At 37.0% G+C, this 22,654-nt stretch overlaps 1 protein-coding gene across 1 annotated transcript; it reads right to left on the bottom strand.

The window, feature by feature from the left end:
- Positions 1–806: 806 nt before the first annotated feature.
- Positions 807–17,614, bottom strand: AQP11 (aquaporin 11). Its single transcript, XM_012545361.3, has 3 exons — positions 16,604–17,614; positions 3,859–3,975; positions 807–1,152 (listed from the first exon to the last, which is right to left on the bottom strand). The coding sequence occupies exons 1-3, from the start codon at positions 17,202–17,204 to the stop codon at positions 1,073–1,075; spliced, it is 798 nt and encodes a 265-aa protein (XP_012400815.1). The 5' UTR covers positions 17,205–17,614; the 3' UTR covers positions 807–1,072.
- Positions 17,615–22,654: the final 5,040 nt, after the last annotated feature.

Genomic DNA, 22,654 nt, shown 5'->3' with positions numbered 1-22,654 from the left:
AGGCTGGTGAGGAATTCATTCTACTTAAAAGGCACTTTGGTTCAAAGACATAGAGCTGCAAGAGATCCAAGTCCCAGAGATGCTGTGACTTGCCCGAGGTAGTCAGTGATGGGGCCAGGATGAGTGCCCATCACTTGACTCCAAAATCCAGGGCTCCTTCCACTGAACTGTGCTGTCTTCTTAATCCAGAAGCATCACTAACGTATATCTTGGATGCCTATTCATGGCCTAATGGTGACATCACATGCTTGAAGGCTCTGCCAGCAGACAAAAAGTTCCTGCAGGTCCATTCCACTTAGATGGAAAGGCTTCATGAATAAGTACAGTGACGGATGCCCTATCATCCAAGAATTAGCCTTCTTAAATGTGAAGAGGTTCATCAACAGAGGATGGATCATCAAGAGATAAACCTTTATTGGCTGTGGTACCTCTCCAAACCAATTACTAAAGAAGAGATTAGTTCTGATGGCAGAAGTGATGAAATGATGAACCAATGAAATACTATAATAGATTTAGATGTTAGAGTCTATTTGGAAAAGATGGATGCAATCCATTAAGTATTTATATATCTCTATCTACAATGTCTTCTAGTGGAAAATGTTATCTGTGATAATGATTAACTACATTATGGCAAACTTGTTGCTGAAAGGAGCATCTATCCAACTCTAGAACAGACATTTCAATCATCTGTCCCAATACATTGATTGGAAGGGCTCTCAGGTATTTGAATTTGGATGGCCCTCATTCCCTTGTAAAAATTCTCTCTTTCCCCTCCTATTAGCTTTTGTGAAAAAGGTTAACAAGTGTCACTTGAAATTTAAATTTAATGTAATGAGTCCTTTCCAGCAGCATTTTAATATACATCATTCAAAAGAACACGTCTTTACACAGGAGACCTCAATTTCACATTGATTTTTTTTCAACGTCTCAGTGATGGGAACAGCATCCTCAAAGAAATCTGACATTTGGACAAAAGTGCAACTGGCATTTAGAACATGAAGCGACTGAACGTGGTGACTGCTTCACATCCAGCTGGACTGCAATTTAACTTAGTATTAGTCTTTGATAATCACTATTCATTTTTATGAATTCTATTCATGTTATGCAGCCAAGGAAGGAAATGGATGAACATCAAAACCATCAACATTATACCTGAAAGACAAAATAACATTTAAAAAAATCAAAAATGCTACAACCATTCAGTTTTGTATACTTAAGAGCTGAATATGTTCATAAAAATTTCCTATGCCGAGACTTTATGATCATTACAGAATTTCTAAAATCAAGAACATTCATTGTTTATTTTCCTTCAATACCAAGAATAAATAATAAATGGGAAGGAGTCCCTTCTTCTCCAAATTTATCTCCATCATTAGTGATATTTGTCTTTGCTGGTCCCAGAGACACTGTGAATTAAATAAGGTATTCTGAAAATACTTAGGAGTTTTGTCTTGTAAAATCACACAATACAAGGTAGTCTTTGGATTACTCCCTTTTACACACATATTTTCCTTTTAAATTTAATACAATGATATGCAACAGATATAAATTCAAAGTTTCCAACAAATTCAGTGGAGAAAAGCCAACTCCTACAGGATAAACACAAAAAATTCATACTTAAAATTTAAAAAAAAATTATTTTCTAATCTTAAGAAGTATATGTTAAATATCAAACCAACAAACATTTATTCAATGCTTATTGTATGTAGAGCAATAAGCATGGCTTTAGGGGAGATATAAAGTTAAGAATCTCAGATATTAATAAATCCTAAGTTATGGGGACAATTATTCTGGTTAGTCAACATCAAGCTAATATGACTTAAGTAATTGTTTTTTTTTTTTTTTTAAGTTCATTAATTCCATTAGACAAAGCATTATCCTGTATTAATATAACAAAGTAGAATTAATCGGTGGGATAACAGTCAAGAAGGATTGTTCTTTGCTAAGCAGCAGCAATTAAGATATATGGTTCTGACAGTAATGTGTTGCTGCACAATCCAGGAAAGTATTGGTCCATTCTGCAGCTTGGGACGCCATAAAGCAAAACAAAAAATAGCCAGGAAATACAACTGTGTCACTAAGATCCCTAGGGCTATTTTTGCCTTCTTGATGATGTCATTGCTGGGATGCAATCACTGTATTATCAACTACTTCAGGGGCATCTAGGTGGTGCAGTGGAATACAGCACCAGCCCTGAATTCAGGAGGATCTGAGTTTTCAAATTTGGTCTCAGCCACTTAAGTCTTCCTAGCTGTGTGATCCTGAGCAAGGCACTTAACTCTCTAATTGCCTCAGCAAAAAACAAAACAAAACAAAACAAAAAAAAAAACAATCAACTATCTCTCACTGTAAAAAAACAATGAATACTAGACTTCCATGTCATGAAATTCATAAATTGGGACTAGATCTATTACTATACATTTATGATATTTTGTATGATTTTTGTAGGAGATGGAGAAAATCATCATTCAAGCCTCACATCTCTGAAATAATAGTCATTGTTTGGAAATTGTAATTTTTCCTGCTGAGAAAGGAAACAAAGGTGCTAGATAGTATTGAGTGGAAAAAAGAACCCTGGACCCAAGAGTCAGAAGGCTCCAAAGATTTGAGTTCCAATTCCTCTTCTGCCAGAGTTGCAATTCCTCTTTTTCCAGTTAATAGCTGGGAGACTGGTTTCCTCATCTGTAAAATGAAAATGCTGAACTGGATCACTCTCATGAGCCCTTTGCAGCTCTCTAACATTTTCCTGATCAGAATACAGCTTGGGAATGATCATCTTTTTATTTTTTTAGTCTGTAATCTATGGAACCTGAAGGAGTTGAATTTTGGTACCTTCCATTTTTAAACTGAAATGACCATTTCATTTTTATGATCCCTCCTTTTTCTCTCCCATATTTCCTTAGCTTTTTTGAGGTTCCATCATTTTCAGTTGTATTGTTCTTCCATTTGGGGTTTTCTTGGCAAAGATACTACTTTGCCATTTCCCTTCTAGCTCATCTCACACATGAGGAAACTGAGGTAAACAGAGTTAGGTGACTTTCCCGCAGTCACATGGTTAAGAAGTATCTAGTGCTAGATTTGAATGCAGGCAGCTAAGAGGCAGCTAAGTCTTCCTGATTGTAGGCCTGGCACTCTTTCCACTGCATCACCTAACTTTATTAGAATTTTGGGCCTGAATTTTACTCCTCCACCTCAATGGACACAGATTCATTTCACAGATGACAAATCAGACCCAGAAAGCAGAAGGGATTTGCCCAAGGTGACAAAACTATCTAGTACTTGGTTCTAGAATGAGAACCCAGGTCTCCAGGATCCTAACTCATTCATCTTTCTATTGTGCCACATCATTGCACTGGTCATCCTACCTTTGGGACAAACTTTTTTCCATGTAATCATGTCTCCAACCATATCTTTGAAGTCAGTGGTAAATTAGAATTTCTATTTACACACTTTTAAAGACCATGTTTATTTTTTCTATTGAGGTATACATGTACTCTTTAAACATATGTTAATTTGTAGAAATTCAAGGACTTTATATATGATCCTTAATCAAGAAGTATAACAGAACTTTCATGGCATATATAAGCTTAGAGATCATCGGGCATGTTAAACTAGGTCCTCTCTTCAAATTCTGATATTCCTTGGTCATATGTTTCAAGATGCAATGCACAGAAATTTTAAGTTACACTAGGAGAGCCCCTATAAAATGTTCTATTATTGGTGCTTCAGAGGTGAACTCTGGCCTCTGCTTTAAACACTAAGGGTTCTCCCAGCCCTGCTTTGAGAAAATGGAGATTTGACAATAGAATTCAACATTACAACATTTCCTGAAAATGCATGAAATAGAAATATGCTTACCTAAAGAAGGAGCCAGGCAATACACAATTAAATAGTTGTAGAATAATTCATGAAAGCACTGGAGATGTAGTGAAAGGGCCAAAGCTGGATTAAATATAGCTCCTGTTAGATTTCCTCCTGTAATAAAATTTTAAGCAAAATGACACTAAACTAGATTTTGTATCTTTCATCTGTTGGGAACTAAAAATATATGGCAATTTCTAATGTGTCAATTTAGCTAAGTAGCAAATTAGATCTTCAAACTTATAAAGAAACCTATGAGAATGAATGCACCTGTTCCCCAAACCAGGAGTTAGATCTTAGAAATGGACTAATCAATAAGAATTTGTCTATTATCTGTCAGGCACTATGCTAAGAAACACAAAGACAAAAATGAAAAAACCGCTACCTTGAAGCAGCTTGTCTTCTATCTGGGAAAACATGTACATAGTCCAATTTCTTTACTGTAAACAGGTAAAAGAAATGGGAGGCTCCCGAAAGGGAATCCTTAGAATTATGTAACTATAAATAAACTATAAATAACACAGAATTTTAGTGCTTTAAATAGGTCTTAAAAACTTTCAAATTCTAGCCGCTTCATCTTTACAGATAAGGGAGAGTTTAGGCCCAAGAAATAAAGTGACTTGACCAAGGTGACAATGCTAGATTCAAACCTTGGTCTTCTGAATCCAAATCCAATGTTTGAGAGTCCTGTCCTCCCCACAGCCCATCATACCACATTTCTTCAGAGCTCACTTGAATCAAATTATTCCATCCTCAAAAAGTCATGAAGAAGTCTGCATCCTCTTTCACACCCTTTATTTCTACTATAATAATAAATGGGAGCATTTTAAAAGAAGAAAGCACTAAAGCATAGTATTATTACTTGCTTAGTTTTTAGAAAATATTGATAGATATGGCTGCATTACATATCTTTAAAAAATCATTCTAATAATTGATCCTGTTCCTAAATAAATTATAATAATTAATATTGTTCATAAAGCTTTTTGTGGTGTGTTAGCATGGCCCCCCCAAAATCCTTTTTATCACAAACAATAAACATCCTGTTAGCTGTTAACCCAACTTTAACTATCAATAGTATAAAGCCCAAATAGTACTACAAAGACAACAAAAGGTACAATAGTTACTGGTTTAAAAGCACTAGTATGATAACAGAACTCATGATAGGGCCTTATTTTTATTTTAATTAGAATTATGATGGCATTATTGATGATCATTATGGTAATTTATTACAATGATAACAAATTTGAAACTCACAATTGGGCTACTTGAAGACAAATAATTCAACAGTTCCCACTGGAGTAACTCCAGTTTCAAGCCTTTGTGGAGTAGAGGCCCTACCAACGGCTTTTTATCACTCCAGTTGCTGGAAATAAACTCTGAAGGCAAGAGCCAGGGCAGCTAACCTAGAGCCCAGACTTTTGGTTCCAATCATGCCATTCCTTGAACAGTGCCATAATATTCAGAGGCACACAGATCTAGGTATGGACTTGGAAGTTGAGCCCATCTGATCCAATTCCATTTTACAGGCAAAGGCATGACTTTTCCAAGGTTTCACTAAGTACTAAGCACCTCACAACTACTGGAAGCCATGTCCAGAGTGAATAAATAAGCCATTCCCAAGCCTTTGGTTAGCTAGCAGCTGATCTTAGAAAATTTCAAGCATTTCTCAATTTTAAAAAGGAATCTGAATCCTGAACCTAAAAATTAGCTTAGCATACTCTACCTCCCCACAACCTGGAGCTAATCTACAATTAAGTAGATTTTCATTAGGCCAATTTCAAGTCTTTCACGTGGCTGTCCCAGAATGCCCCCTCCTACTTGTCCCTAAATCACATTCTGTTTTTCTTGTTGCTGTGGCTCCTGCATCCCTATCAGGTGGATCAGACATCCTAGTGTAGATTGCCAGTACATTTAAATATTGAGTGAAAAAGGCCCAATGGGGGCACTTTTCAGAAGAATGCTCTTGCTGAAGGGCATGAAGGTTCACCAAAGTGCTCACTCTTTCCCTACCTATCATGGCAGCTTTAACTGCATCTATCCTGGGGCCAAGGCGAAAGGGATTAGGATGAATACTAGAGACTGTCTTTAAGTATACTGTTACGTGATATTCATTTTAGGTACAGGGCAGTCCTAAAAATAAAAAGGAATCCTCAGTTCAAATTGGTTTTTTGGGTTTCCAACACCGATGACACAAGGGCCATTCCATATCATCTGGCCCAAATCAAACTAAATCTTTTCAAAATCACTTAGAATTTCTAGGTGCCCTTTGACTGAGAACTAATCTAAGGAGAAAGTAGAAGTATAATACTGAATGTCTGGGAGGATAATTAGATCATCAGTATGACATATATAGTGAATATAATAGAAAATATAGTGAAAAAGATCTTAGACTTGGGTTTGAGTAATAGTTTTAACATTTATTTACCTATGAAACTAAGTATCAGCTAAATTCTTATCTGTAAAATGGAGATGATGATACTACTTAGATCTATTTGTAACTATAAAAATGTGAGCTGCCATTACTATTGTAGAATAATTTTTCAAATTGTATCATACATAAAAAAATACTATCCAAGATAAAGCAAATAAGAAACTCAAACACAAAAGCTTAATCTTTTTTTTTTTTTTTAAAAGGAATGTTCTATTTAACATGTATAAATAAGACTACCTGTCATCTAGGGGAGGAGGTAGAGAGAAGGAGGGGAAAAGTTGGAACAGAAGTTTTTGCAAGGGTAAATATTGAAAAATTACCCATGTATATGTTTTGTCAATAAAAAGCTATTAAAAAAAAGGAATGGCATTCTAGTTTGGCAATTAAATAAAAATATAAAAATTATAGACCTATGTGTTGAAAAAAAAAGAGTTATTTACTCTTAAAAATAATTTCCAATTTCTACTAACTACTTTGATTTGGATTGTCAAAATCAGTTAAATGAACTGTTACTGTAGTTCTTTTGATAAAACTACATTATACACCGTGGCATCTTTTTTCAAATAAAATAAACTTATTATCTCTCCTGAACTGTCAAATGATAACACACATATTTTTTAAAATCAGATTTCTTCAGTAATAAAAGCTACATATCTGTTGGGCAGTACTTCACACTATCACAGAAACTTTGTCCTATTATACTGGTAAAGTAACCAAAGTGCCTTGGAGAGGTCATGAAAGAACACTTACAGTTTTTAAACATTTCCATTCACCTTACTTAAAATGTGATTTCAACATTTTTAATAGCAAAATTATAGGCAATGATAACAAGTAATCTCCTCAGGAAGGATCGTTATCAAAGTCTCCTCAAAATGAAATTTATGAAATCCATCACAATTTTATACAAGCATCTTCTGAAAGCAAATTTCTGTTATATTGATATATACTATAAATAAACCCAAAATTTTCAGAACAAATCACACTTTGGCTTTTGATAAAATAAGGAATTTTTATTAACATTAAAATTTTATTTTTTTTACTTCATTTAGGAGTAAATTATAGCATTTTCACTGAGTGTCAAGATATTAAAAAAAATCCCCACACAATGGATTTCCCCTTTTTGTTTTTTAAATCTCTCCCCAAAAATGAGAACAAGGTTTTCTTACCCATCCTTATTCCTCTTATAATAATGACAGCATTTACCATCAGTATAACTTCTTTGAAAAACATTAGTTCTTATAACTTGATGCTAAATGTAATGGAACACCAACCATCCTGCTATATTCCTACTTATGCCCCCATGGATATGAGTCACATCATCACTCTTTTCTTTTGTGAGCCACATCATTTCTTCTCTGAAACATGAAGGATAGCAATCCCTGTAAAAGCTAACTAATAAAGTTGTTTAGAAACTATAAAGCACTAGAGAAAAGAGAACTCTTATCATTATGAATGTCTTCTGGTCCACTGAATAATTCAAATGAGAATTTCAAAACTGTAAAAGACCTTGGACAACATCTAGTTTAATCATTTGATTTTAGATGGGAAAACTGAGCCCCAGAGAAGGTAATTCAAGGCAGAAATGGATTAACAAGATAGAATATTATCAGTATTTAACTTCTGAGTGCTTGAATTTTTAGCCATAATAAAATATTTCCTGCAATTTAAGTTTTTTCCCAAAAAGTTTTTAAAATTATTTTTTACCTCAACTCCTCATTGCATCAAAAAAACAAACAAACCCACAGTTACTATAGTGATGTAACTTGATTCATTTTTATTAAACTCTGCAGTGTTAGATAATTGTATAATTATGAACATTCAAGACATTTCATGTTAACTTTTCTAGAGGGAAAAATCCAACTTGAGGTAGGAGCAAAAGTAAGCAAGAATTTTAAGAAGGCATATGCCAAGCTGAAACCTAAGGTGAATTAAAAACAGAAAATTCCCATTCTTCAATTGCAACAATTTTAACCTTTCTATGCAAATAAAATGGCACAGATAAAAATAAAAGACATTTCTGCATTTTAAAAAGTTAATATAAAATATAAACATATGTGGAGTGTATTTCTGTATGTGTATTCCTGTAGGGATAAAGTCCTATATTTGGAAACTTGTTTTTTTTATTAAAAATATCAAAATGCCTCTGACTTGGCCTCATATTAAGTTTGAAAAGGATCCATTTGAAGGCATTTGAAGATAGACAACTTGATTTTGAAAGACAAATACAAATTCCACTTCTCCCATGAAGCATCCCCTCCGTTGCTCCTTTTCTCCTAGAGATCCCTAGGTTCCCTGAACTTCTTTCAAACTGAACAACATAATTTAGAATTACCTTCTTTTGGCAATTCACTATTGTTAATAAAAATCTCATCTTCCTAATTCAGCAAATGCTTACTGAGCACTTACTAAAATAACTCATATTTATGTAATGTTTTAAGATATGCAGAGTGCTTTGCATATTGGAGCTCAAAGCCCTTATGAAGTGGACCTCTTTCTTACAAAGGAAAAATCCCTGAATGGAAGTTCAACAACTTATACATGAATGTCAGAGGCAGGTGAGAACTCCAGATCAACTGAGTCTAGTGCCAACCAATCTGATCCATTTCTCTCTCTGAATGCTAGGCCCATCTTTAAAACATAAAACAACATGGTAGGATTGAAGTTCCCTGAGGATAGGTTCCAATTTTATGCTACTTTTTTTTTATCCCCACAGCAGAGTACAGGGCTGAGCAAACAGCTGATGCCCAATAAAATACTCTTGAATGATTCCTATGAAGTAGGGAATTCTGTTTAACTCACGTTGGAGGTAATCATTCAGATGACATTGAATGATCCTATATAGTTCTGAGAACCTCAACAAGGACAGTTTGGTTATCTGTAGTTGCACAATCAAATAAAATGAGATGTGGGGGTTACATTCTACTGGGGGATATCTGTTCACAATGATGGTAAACTAAGAAAAATCTTAGAAAAATCAGGGCACTTGGGCAAAGCTGGAAGGAAATGAGATGTTCCAGGATGGGGAGATGAGAAGGAAGACAGCCTGTACAAAGGTAGGAGAGGCAAGAGATGCAATGTCAGATACAGGGAGTGGCCAATGGGTCGGTTTGGCTACAATCAAATGGTGAACAACCTAAATGCCAAAGAGTCTTTAGTTATTTCATCTGCAATTAAGAGCCACTAAAACCTCGAGTGACCTGAGTATGTGGAGAATGGATTGGAGGAGGGTCTAGGCACAGGGAGACAAAGTAGAAGCAAGACAGCAAGGGGGCACTAAGGAGAGCGCCAGGACTGGAGTCAGTGAGACCTGTTTCAGGTACTAATTAGCTGCGTGACCCTCGGTCATACACTTAACCTCTTTTTGTCTTGCTTTCCTCATCTGTAAAAATGGGAATAATGATGACATCTCCTAGGATTGGTATGACAGTAATATGAGTTAACTGTAAGGGTGCTTAGCACAGTGTCAGACACATAGTAAGTACTGTATGTTAGCTAACATTATATTATTATTGTTATTTGGTATGACATCAGTCTGGGAGAGGACAAAGGAATGAATGAGGTTGTTGTCTGTGGTTTAAATGTTAGCAATATTACTTAAAGTTAGGAAAATGGGACTTGAAATATCTGGGAAATAAAATTAACAAGACTTGCCAAATGGCTGGACAAGGGCAGGAGAGTAAAAATGTAAGGATTGTCATGCAGGATAACTGGAAGAATGGGGTAACCTCAACAAAAATACTAAATTTAGAGGAGGGCTGGTTAGGGGGAAAATTATATTGCTGTTTTTTTTTTAATATCTTGTAAAGATATCTAACTGGCAGCTGGAGATGAGGGCTGGGGTGTCCAGTGACAAATTATCTTTGATATGACACAGGGGCTACAAAGAAGACCTGGAAGCCAGGAAGAAATGGAGGCAAAGCCTGCTTCAGACACATCACATTTCTCTTAGGACTCTGCCTAACACTCCAAGATTTCTCAGATATAAAGAAGGTCCCAACCTGCAATGGTAGAAGGAGCTTCCTCACCCAGAAGTTCCCTCTACCAATGAACACTCAGTTGCAAACCTCCTTATCCTTATCCTATATGGACATGATAGCTGAATAGACCACTGAGAAAATATGAATCTATTTACGAATAGATGAGTTTTGCATAGGATTCATAATGTAATTCACTGAAATTTCCCCCAAAAAATCTTGTAACAAAAACATTTAAAAATTTTTTTGCAAAGATATTAGAAGTTCATTTGAAACTTTACCCAGCCTGATTTAGACAAGTATCAAACTATTCTGTTGGGAACTATGAAATTCATGGACTCAAATACTAAAACTGAAGTGACTGTTGGGTCTGATTTATTGCTAAAGCCATTAAAAACTGGAATTACAGAAAATGAGTATGCATTCTTTTCAATCTATGGTCAGTCAGTTATGCACAAATATCACATGAAAAGACCACTAGGCTTGAAGCCAGAAGACACAAGTCTATGCCTTTGGAGATATGTTTACTGGTATGGTGACCATATTGAAACCATACTGTAGTTTCAGAGCAGGCATACAGAATTTGCATGATAAAACTCACAGATCAGCAGACAGTAAAATATTACAGAATTGTAAAAATTATTTCTTTTTTTTTTGCTCACTGAACTAGATTTTCTCAGCACAGGAACCACATTCCTGGAAATAAGTGAGGCAGTCTTAAAATAGGAACTAATACTTTTTTTTTTTTTAATAGCCTTTTATTTACAGGATATATACATGGGTAACTTTACAGGAACTAATACTTTTAGATCTTTCAAGTATTATGTTTCATGGATCACAGGATAAGAAGATGTAGAGGGCTGGAGAGATTACCAATCCACAGAAATTCTGAAGAAGGGTATTATGTAGTAAATTATAGCTCTATAGCTATATTATAGCAAAACCAGTTAATCTTGGCTCCCATTGGGAGAAAAAAGGGGGCAAAAATATTTCAAAGATCTTGATATTGTGAACTAAATAAAATCCTAGTTGGTTACACTAGCATATTGGCTCCACATGTCAATCTACATATATATTCTGGGGTAAGGCTAGAAAACATCACTAATACAATAAATAAATGTATGTCTTTAATTATTCTTGCAATATACTGTTTTTCTATGCCATTCCCAGCTTATTATTCTTCCTTATCTCAATGATCTGTATTAATTGGTTTTACTGATTTTGTAGAATAAAGATGAAATTTGTTAAATCATACTGTTCTTTTATACAATGGAATATTTGCTCAGTTTCAGTATAAATCACTTTCCATCCACACCTCATCTTACCTTCCATGATTTTGCCCAAGGGTAATAAATATATATATACAAGATGAAAAAATAATCTAATTCCATTATCTACTGGCAACACTGTATTCATAGGTGCCGAAAAAGGAGGGGAGAATTCTGTGACTCCATGCCTAGTTTTCTTTTCTATAATACAGCAATGACTCTCTGGGTCCTGATAAGACTGGACTTAATCCATGATATCCTGCGAGGTACTAAGAAAAGGAAAAACAATACCACATGAGGCTTAAGTGGAGGAATTTCTTCCAGGAAAGAAAAGAATTTAAGGGGGAAATAAAGGAGGGAAATGATACAAATACATTAAGGCTATGCAAAAAGTAGCTGAAATGTTATCACCTGTTCAAAAGAATAAACTTTTTTTTCTTCATTGAGAAGTATTAGAATAGAAATTACAGACACAGGTTTTGGTTTAATCTAATGGAAAACTTCCTGATAAGGAGAGTGATTCAAGTGCTGCTTCCAAACTAGTTAGTTCTTTGGGAGTGGAGGTCTTCCAGTGGAGGTGTTATAGTGAAAATTTCTATTCAGTGAGTGGTTGGACTAGACAAAACTTTAAAGTTCCCTTCCAACTCAGAGACTCTGGGATTTGGGATGAATGAACAAGTAATTTCCTTGGATGCCATAATGGAATGGAATGTAAAACCAGTCTTCCAAAGACTTTGTAATTCATAGTGTGGTATTCATACAATCAAGACAAATCCAATCCAACAGGAGGGAGAATGTTAGTATATATAGTGACTTTTGGATGTACCTATCCTTAGTAATGAAAGGCAGCTTGTGGTGGTGTTTAAAAAACTGGCTTGGAAAAAGAAAGATCTGGGGTTCACTTTCTGCCTCTAGCACATACTGGCTGTATGATACCACACTTTTTAAAATCTATGATCTAAGAAATTCTCTGAGAAGGTTCTGAAAACCACAGATTCGGACCTACTAACTTTTTGGGAAGGGCAAGGGATAGAAAAAAATTTTTTTTCAATTACATATACATTTTTTTTAACATTCGTTTTTGTAAAAGTTTTGAATTTCACATTCTCTCCTCTTTTTCCTGTTCTTTCTCATTGAGAAGATAAGCAATTTGATAGTTATACTAATCACACTATTCTTGCTAACTAGGTGACAAGTTCAGTAGTTTCTAGCTTCTGAAGAGTAAACATATTAAAATTTTATTTGCTCTAAATTTCAGTGCTCTGGGATAAAATCCCTTTTAATAGTAACAGCGCCAGTTTTATGATACAGTGGAAAGAGAAATAAACTTGGTATCATAACACCTAAGGCTTGTCTCTGCCATGTTTATTAACTGTATGAGAAAAGCAAGCTTTTTGTCCCATGAGATTTAGTTTCCTCAGAATAATGAAATAGCTAGACAAAGAGAACTCTTAAGATTTCTTTCAGTTTTATAACTTCTAAGGAGAGAGTTTAATTCAGTAGTCATTATTCTAATGGAAAAGAAATGAGGAAACTACAATGTTTGATTATCTATAACTTGTATTATGCTGTATCAATTTAAATCTGGCCACAGAGAGTGATATACTTCCTGTTCTCCAGTGAACTATATTTTCTATTCAAGGTCTCTACAGTGGGAGGAAGGAAGGAAAGTTCTTTCCCTCCCTGTTCAAATTATGTCATTTCCAGAAGTTCCTTCAACATGTTTCCTTAGTTTCCTTAATCTTAAATTCCAAATTTTATCATTTTTCTATTTTAAAAAAAAATCTTTACTTGCTTGTAAAATGCCTTGAATCACTAGCAGTCTATAAATGAAGAATCACGCTGTCATAATTATTTTTGATAGAACTAATTTTGTGAAAGACCTTGGGAATATTTCTTAACAATGGAACTTTACAACAATAATTTTTCCAATCCCACAACATGCTTCTATTCTTTCCTAGTTGGACATCTTTTTTTTCCATCCCTAAAGAAAACATCAAGGAACAGATATTGGGATATTGTGTAAATATCTCTTCTGAGGAGGCCAATGATACACAGTGTAAATTTTAAAGGAACATAAAGATCCTTTTCCTGTCTGGAAAGAGCAATTAACTTGCTGAATTAAGGTCTCAATTCCACCACTTAAAAACTGCATGACTGTAGCTAAATCTCTCTCTCTCTCTCTTTTTTTTTTTTTAATTTAATAGCCTTTTATTTACAGGTTATATGTATGGGTAACTTTACAGCATTAACAATTGCCAAACCTCTTGTTCCAATTTTTCACCTCTTATCCCCCACCCCCTCCCCCCAGATGGCAGGATGACCAGTAGATGTTAAATATATTAAAATATAAATTAGATACACAATAAGTATACATGACCAAACTGTTATTTTGCTGTACAAAAAGAATCAGACTCTGAAATATTGTACAATTAGCTTGTGAAGGAAATCAAAAATGCAGGTGGGCATAAATATAGGAATTGGGAATTCAATGTAATGGTTTTTAGTCATCACCCAGAGTTCTTTCTCTGGGCGTATGTAGCTAAATCTCAACCTGAGTCTCAGTTTCCTCATTTGTATAAAGAATATTTGTATGAACCATCTCTCAAAGTTTTGGGGAGGAAAATGTTCTGTTAACAATAAAATGCTATGAAAATGTGAGTAATTATCTTAACTGTAAATTGAAGCTACAAAGAGTGAGTCTTAGGGGCAGCTGGGTGGCAGAGTAAAAAGCACCAGCCCTGAAGTCAGGAGGACCTGAGTTCAAATCTGATCTTAGGCACTTAATACCTCTGAGCTGTGTGACCCTGGGCAAGTCACTTAACCCCAATTACCTTAGGAGAAAAAAAAAAGTGTGTCTTTTAATGACTTGGTACTACCAGTAGTTGCCCTTTCTACTTCACAAGATTGAAATATACAGAATATTTTAAATGAATTTTAAAGAATTGTTCAAATATAACAAATAGGCTACAGATATCCTGTCTCTACATGAAATCTAGTAGCCTTAACATTTTGAAACAATTTCCATTTAATTTTTTTTTCTTAAAACAGCTCAATTTCAAAAGGATTATGTCATTCAACATGTTCCTTAAATCTCTGCCTCAACCTCAAAGATGATGGTTGGCTGCATTTGGGACTGTGGAACTGTTGTTTCATGAACAAATGGACCAGTTTTTTTTTCACAGAAGTCACTTCCATGTAAGGTACATTAAAAAACTTATAAACTATTTTTAGATGGCTTGTAAATGCATTTTTTAAATATCCCAAGACAGGGGATTCTAAGGTAACTATACTTCTATGGGAATCAAGTATTAGAAAAGACTAGTGATGAAAAATGACAGAATTTTTAAGAATTCTGTATAAAATTTATATTAGATACTTTTTGGACTTTTGATCAAGTTTAGTGAGCAAAAAGATAAGAGATGAGAACATTATAAGTTTAAAGCTTCAAATGGTTTTGTGATGAGTAAATTCTGTTACTTCCTTCAGTGACTGGGTCCAATCAGGTTTTGTTACTTCCTTCAATGACTGGGTCCAATCAGGTTTACCTATATAAAATCCTGTTTGACCTTCACAATCTGGTCCCTTCCTATCTTCCCAGTAATCTTACATTTTACTCTCCTCTCTCCTCCATGTCCTTTATCGTCCAAGTTACCTGGCCTTCTTACGGCACTTTTTCAGTGGCTGTTCCCAATATCTGGAAATGTTTTCCCCTCTCATTTCTGCTACTTGATCCCCTGATTTCTTTTAAACTCAGCCCCAATCCTACCTTCTAGAGGAGCCTTTTCTCAATCCATACCTTCCCTTCCCAGTGCTTTCCCTCTGACCAAAGACCAAAATATGAGTGATTCACTCTCAATTTACATTGAATCTACCTTGTATGTAATTACAATGTCTCTCCCAGCTTCCTCAGAATAGGGGTCTTGTTTTGTTTTTCTTTGTATCTCCAGCTCTTGGGCCTGGTACATAGTAAACATTTAATAAATGCCTGACAACCTGATTTAGTCCATTTTGGTGTATCTCAGACCTAATTGAACCAGCCAAGTTGGCTTGCCAAGTCTTCTGAAACCAAATAGAATAAATATAACTAAATCTTGCCTTTCACATGACAGCTCTTTAAAAGTTTGAAGACAGAAGTGTTTCTCCCAAGCAGTCTTTTCTTCAGACAATGCCTGCTGAAGTGTCTTACGTGACACTTATTACTCCTGTAATTTACTTAAGGACCTCATCTCTCAGTTCCAACATCAGATAGCTTTATTTTTAAAGCTTAAAATAACAGTTCCCTGTTATTATTATTATTTTAAAAATAAATTAGATCCTTTTTGCATGGGAAAAACAAGAGAAATGCACTCAATGTTGGAATTGGAGGGACTGAGTACTATCACATCTCTGGTCCCTACAAACAGGCACAGTGTAAAATTAATCTGGAATCCACATGGTATATTATAATGGAAAAAAGGTTTTGCAATTAGAATCCCAGCCCAAATCCTTTTAACTTTAGTCAAGCCATAGCCCTCCCCCACTCCACTCCAGCTTCCTCTTCTGTAAAACCAGGGAGTTGTCCTAGATAATCTCAACTGTTTGTTACAAATTCCAAACTCTATGAGCCTATGGCCTGGATCAGAGTTTAAACTCTGTCACTTTAGCATGTTACTTAACTTCTCCCTTCCATAAAATACTGGAGCTCCCTACTCCCTTCATGGGTAATGATAACAGACTTCAAACCTGGCCTCTGACACTTACTAGCTGGGTGACCCCGGCCAATCCATTTAATCCTGCTTGTTTCAAGTTTCCCCATCAGTAAAACAAGCTGGAGAAGGAAATGGCAAATCATTTCACTAGCTTCGCCAACAAAACCCCGAACGGGATCCCGAAAAGACGGGCACGCTACACAATAATATACTTCCTTCACAGAGCTGCCCTTAGTAAACTTCAAAAGCACTTCAGAAATACAATGCATTTTTTTTTTCTTTGAGCCCACAACAACCGAGAAATGGTTAGAACAGCAGTGGTGATCAATCATGGTTAAGAGGGATGTCTGGGGAGATGAGTGCGTTGTGGAAACAAACCTGCAAAGACCAAAAACGTGATGAGTGCTGCCTGCATGTGGATTCGAAACTTGAGCCTGACCTCCTGGAAATGCATCACGGTACTGTGGAAAATGAAGGAGCAGAGCATCTCCACGAGGAATGCTTCGGGCAGCGCGATGTGGATAGGGCTGGCACACTTTATAGACCTCTCGGCAAAATGCCGGCTGGAAATGCCCAGGCTCCAGACCCAGACCATAAAAGTCCGGCTGAGTCCCGAGCTGAACATCTGCGCAAAGATCTTGAGGAACCCCAACCACACGGGCATCTGCTCCAGCGCCAGCTGCTCCAGGACCCCGCACGGGTTGCTGACGGCGCCCACCAGCGTCAGCCCGTGGACGAGGGAAAGGAAATAGATGACGGTGAGGGTCCAGCTGGGGGTGTCCGGCCTCAGTTCATTCAGCACCTGGAGCTCGTGCGAGCAGCAGCACAGCTGGAAGGTGGCCAGCAGCTCGGCCACGAAGACGCGGATGAACGTGGAGCGGGTGTGCCTCCGGACCAGCACGCGCGCCATCCCGGTGAGCAAGACCACGCAGACCATCACCCCCAGTGAGATGCAGGTGTCCTGCCCCTCCGTCCACATCTTCAGCAGGGTCTGGCGCAGTTCTCCCGAGGCCACCACCACCTGCGTGGGAAGCTCCGGGACCCGGACCTGGACCCCGGGCGGGTCCAGTGGCTCCGGGCCCTCCTCCTCCGGCTCCAGCTTGAAAGCTTAGAGGGGGAATGTAAGATAAAAAGGGGTGGGCTCAGGGTGGGCTCCTCCTCCTCTCTCCTCCTCCTCGTCCTCCCCTCCCCGGCTCCCGGCTCCCGGATAGTCTAGGGGGGCAGAGCCAGGGAGGGGAGGTAGCGGACTAGGATGACGGCTCCGGGAAGGAAGGCTCCCAACGGTCAGCTCACCCACCCTGGGGAGAAACGAGTACACCCCACACCCACCTCGCCCGCCTCGGACCGAACGAAAGGGGTTGGGAACCCGGAGAGGGGAGGGGAAGAGGGAGGAGAGGAGCGCGCGCTGGGACGCACCACTGCGCGTGCGCCCCCGACTCGCTAGCCTCTCCTCCCTCCCTTCCCTCCCTCCCTTCCAACTCCGGACCACGCGCCCCTTTGACCTTTAGGAGTCGAGGTGGAAGTTTCCCTGGTGCACGCCCCGCAGGGGCGGGAGGAGGGGCACGTCGCGCTGGGTTAGGCTGGCAGAGCGGGCACGCGCTGGCACCGTTGGTGAGAGAGAGCGTCCGGGACCGAGTAGGTCGGCGGAGTCGCACCCAGCGGCGTGTGACAGTTGGCCCGGAGCAAAGAAACACGTACGCGGCTCAACCGACTTTCTTTCCGTGTCCCCCCTCCGGGAGCAGGGGAGAGATCGCCGTCGCCATTCCCACCTAGACCTCGCGTGGTTGCACAATTTCTATGGGGACATAAAGGCCCACGTTCCCCGCCAGGCAGGGGTTGTCCTGGGGAGCGCTGCCGAGAATGCTCCACACTCTCAGTTATTCACCGCAGCTCGTTCGGAGAGAATTTGCGAGAAATCGAGAGGTCCCTTCTCGTCCTCTGCAAGCACAGTATTGCAGAATTCTAGCGTTGGAAGGGACCTCCGCGGCCTCTGAGCCACGCAGGGCCCCTGAACGATAAAGGACCCACGGCACAAGCGGTCCTCCAGGCTCTGCCTGAGACCCCGCCCGCCTTAGCTCCCGAAGAGCACCCTTTCCCGTAATACTCATCGGTAGCGAGTCTCCCCGTTGAGTTATCACGTTCTCTTGGTGACCCCATTTGGGGTTTTCCAGGCAAAGATTACCACTTCAGCTCGTTTTACAGATGACATCCCTGACATAAAGCCTAAATTTGGTCCTGCAACTTTCACTTGTGATTAGCCTCAGAGAGCCCCACTAGGAGCAAAGGGAGCGTTAAATAGAGGCATCTGAGGGAAAAAAAGTAACCCTAATAATGAGGGTTTTCTGAAAAAATAAAAAGAAATTGGCTACCTCCAGAAATAGTCATTTCCTCATTTGGGGAATTATTCAAGTAGATATATGAACAAGACACTAATATTAGAGGGATTAAGGATTAGACTAGGTGGCCTCAAAGGTTCCTTCAACTCCCAGATCTGTGGTTCTTAGTTGTCAATCATTTGGAAAAAATGCAATTTTTTTCTACACTTTCTTGTTAAAATTCATTCAGTTTTACCATTTATGCAGATGATTCCCAGATTTCTTAATCTGAATCTCCAGCTGTCTACAGGACATTTCTACCAGCATAAATGCCTCAGACTCAAATGTATTTTTCTTTTCTAAACCTGCTTTTTCACCATACCTGTCATTTGTATCACTATTCATCCAGTCTTCCACATTTGAAACCTTAGTGTTTTTTTTTAATAATTCTCTTTCATTCCTCCTATGCAAGCAATTATCAACTTCTATCTACTCTTCCTTATATATTTATCTTCCCTTTTGTTATTTGTTGCCATTATCATCACGTTAGTATAAATTCTCATTATCAAGCTGACTGGATAATTGTAATAGCCTTCAACAAAATCTCTAACTCCCTCATATTGCTATTAGAATAATTTATCATATACATAGATCATAGTAATGTTCAATCATCTCTTCTCAGATTACCAACTCCTCCATCAGTAAATCAAAGTAACCTAAACTCAGAGTCACTTTTGTCTCTTTTCTGTCAGCCTATATATCCAAGCAATTGTCTAGTTTTTGTCAATTCAAATTCTACTTCTCATTTATCCTCTTCTCTCTACTTTTTACCTCAGTTAAGGCTTTTATTTATTCTCTCTTAGATTATTGTAGCAGTCCTTAATTGACTTCATTTCTAATATCTCTCTTCATTCAGCAAACTGAGGTACAGGTCCTTTTCCTGCAAAAACAAAAACAAACAAACAAACAAAAAAACAAAAAACACCCAAACCATCTGTGGCTTCCTATTGGTTATAGGATAAAATACACTGGTATTTAAACCCCTTCATAATCTGGTTTATCCAGTATTATCACATATTCCCTCTATATACTCTGAATTCTAGCCAAAGTTGATTTCATCTCCTGCTTTAATGATGATAACAAACATATAATAACAATAACAAGTACTACACAGTTTTTATCTCATATATTATCTCATATTCTCAATCCTGAGAAGTAAGTGCTATTATCACCATTTGACAGATGGAAAAACTGAGGCTGACAGATTAAATGATTTGTGGCTAGTAAGTGAGCTAGTGTCTAAAAGTCAAATTTGAATTCAGCTCTTCTTGAATCCAAGCCTTATGTTATCTGAAGCACCATCTAACTATCCCTAGGAATGAATGAGGAAAACATTAAGTGCTTACCTTGTGCCAAGCACCGTGCTAAGCACTGGGGAATACAAACACAAGCAAGCAAAACAGTCCTAAAACATATAGAGAGAAACTAGACTTGGAAAATGAAGTAGGGAATGGAATGTAAGTAATATGTTTTGGGGATAACTGAAAAGTGTTGTTATGGCCTGGTTCCAGAAAAGATAAGCTAAAATCTCAGCTTTGAGTGTCAGGGGCAGAAGTTTATGACCTGATTTGCAGATGGTTAGGATATGGTATGATGGCACTTATTAAATACCTCTATGTACTGTATACTATGCCAAACACTTAATATACAAATACAAAAAATGAGATAGTCTGAGAACTTACATCAAAAAAATTTAATATGTTTACAAACAAAATTGGTCATCTGGTTGTCCTTCATACTTGCAGGAACAAAATAATATCGCTGTGTTGGGAACTATATACAGTATCTCTGACTTCGGTTGATCAGACCAATAGGAGTTACACATACACACATACACACACAAGTGATTTCAGGGAAGGAGGAGAATGGGAATGAACAAGAGAGGAAATTAGGAAATTCTTCCTAGAGGAAGTGATAATTGAACTGTACTTTGAAGAGATTATAAAAGGTGAGAAAGAAAAAACATTCAATGTACAAGGGGGGAAACCATGGTTATTCTATAAAATAATATAAATAGAACTTTTTTTAAAGCCTAAAGACTGGAAATTAGCTAGTTTAGTCTTCCTTTTCAATATGCATTTTCATATTTTTAATAAATTTAAAGATTTGAGGCAATGTTTCTAAAATAATAACTACTAGACTAAATGACTTGAATTTAATATACATTTTTATATAAATTGAACAAAAAGATATAGGTGACATAAATTACTTTTATTAGAAATACAGATCTCCTGCTCTAGTTTCTCTCCTGCCTCTTAGCTTTGATTTTGGTAGATAGAACTACTTTTGTAGTTCTAGTTTAAGATCTAGCAAAATAAACCTGGATTCTTGCTGGGTTCAATACTTTAGGTGACAATTATGGGCCCTATGTCCTTCTTAGTTTTATCTTACTTTAGTTTCAAGTTAATTTCTTATTCATTAGCCCCTTTTTGTTTCTTAATTCTTTCTCAATTGTACATTGCCTTTTTTCAATCTGAAATGTGCCTCTCCCAATTGAAATGTAATTTAATGTCTTCTCTAATGATGCAATTTCCTTCAATAATATTCTGAATCCAGCTCTTACCAATTGTTAAATTTTTAGTGTGAGCATTTATTTACACCTCAGAAGTCAGAAGTCACCAAATGCTTCAAATAAGACCTTGATTTATGACTTTGTGGATTGTTTGGGCTTAAGAAAGTGATGAAGAAAAAAATGTTAACAATGAAGATTAAATATAAAATTGGGTCCAGCCTACCTATAATGTTTCAAGAAGCTGCTAGGTGTTTTTTTATCTTAACTGTAGTTTTGCAGTGTTTAAATTGTTCTTTTTAATCTTGTTATATTTTTCTCTTTAACCTGGGAACTTTGAAAATTGTCTATGATGTTCTTGTAAGTTTTTTATTTTTTTTCTCTGTCAGTTGGTGACTGATGGATTTTTTTCCTATCTCTGCTTTAACTATTTTTTAAACATATTCTTTTTTAAAAAATTAATTAAAATTTTTTATTTTTCAAAACACATGCATAGATAATTCTGCAACATTAGTCCTTGCAAAACCTTGTGTTCCAGTTTTTTCCCCTTTTCCCACTCCCGTCCCCTAGATGGCAAGTAGTCCAATATATGTTAAATATAGTAAAAATATATGTTAAACCCAATATAGCATACATATTTATACAACTATCTTGCTGTACAAGAAAAATCAAATCAAACCAGAAAAGAAGATGATGAAGAAAATAAAATGCAAGCAAAACACAGAAAAAGTGAAAATGCTATGTTGTGAACCACACTCAGTTCCCACAGTCCTCTTTCTGGGTGTAGATAGTTCTTTTGATCACAAGACCATTGGAACTGGTCTGAATCATCTCATTGTTGAAGAGAGTCATGTTCATCAGAATTGATCATTGTATAATATTGCTGTTGCTGTGTATAATAATCTCCTGGTTCTGCTCATTTCATTTAGCATCAGTTCGTGCAAGTCTTCTAGGCCTCTTTGAAATCATCCTGTTGATTGTTTCTTATAGAACAATAATATTCCATAGCATTCATATACCATAACTTATTTAGCCATTCTCCAACTGATGGGCATCTACTCAGTTTCCATTGCAAAAAGGGATGCCACAAATATTTTTACACATGTGGGTCCCTTTCCCTCCTTCAAGATCTCTTTGGGATATATAAGTCCAGTAGAAACACTGCTGGGTCAAAGAGTAGGCACACTTTGATAACTCTTTGAGCATAGTTCCAAATTGCTCTCCAGAATGGTTGGATCCATTCACAATTTCACCAATGTATTAGTGTCTCAGTTTTCCCACATCCCCTCCAACATTTGTCATTATCTTTTCCTGTCATCTTAGTCAATCTGAGAGGTGTGTAGTAGTATCTCAGAATTGTCTTAATTCTCTGATCAATAATGATTCAGAGCACCTTTTCATATGACTAGAGATGTTTTCAATTTCTTTATCTGAAAATTGTATGTTCATATTTGATCATTTATCAATTGGAGAATGGCTTAAATTCTTATAAATTTGGGTCAGTTCTCTATATATTTTTGAAATGAGGCCTTTATCAGAACCCTT

Source organism: Sarcophilus harrisii, chromosome 3, assembly GCF_902635505.1.
Source record: "Sarcophilus harrisii chromosome 3, mSarHar1.11, whole genome shotgun sequence".
Classification (NCBI taxonomy): Eukaryota; Metazoa; Chordata; class Mammalia; order Dasyuromorphia; family Dasyuridae; genus Sarcophilus; species Sarcophilus harrisii.
This window is presented reverse-complemented; position numbering and strand designations above follow the sequence as displayed.

Coding starts and splice junctions, on each gene's coding strand:
- AQP11 (XM_012545361.3), bottom strand. CDS start 17,204: ATGTGGACGGAGGGGCAGGACACCTGCATCTCACTGGGGGTGATGGTC. Junction 3,976..16,603: donor CACGTTTTTGGTCTTTGCAG/GTTTGTTTCCAC, acceptor ATTTTATTACAG/GAGGAAATCTAACAGGAGCT. Junction 1,153..3,858: donor TTGCCTGGCTCCTTCTTTAG/GTAAGCATATTT, acceptor TTTGTCTTTCAG/GTATAATGTTGATGGTTTTG.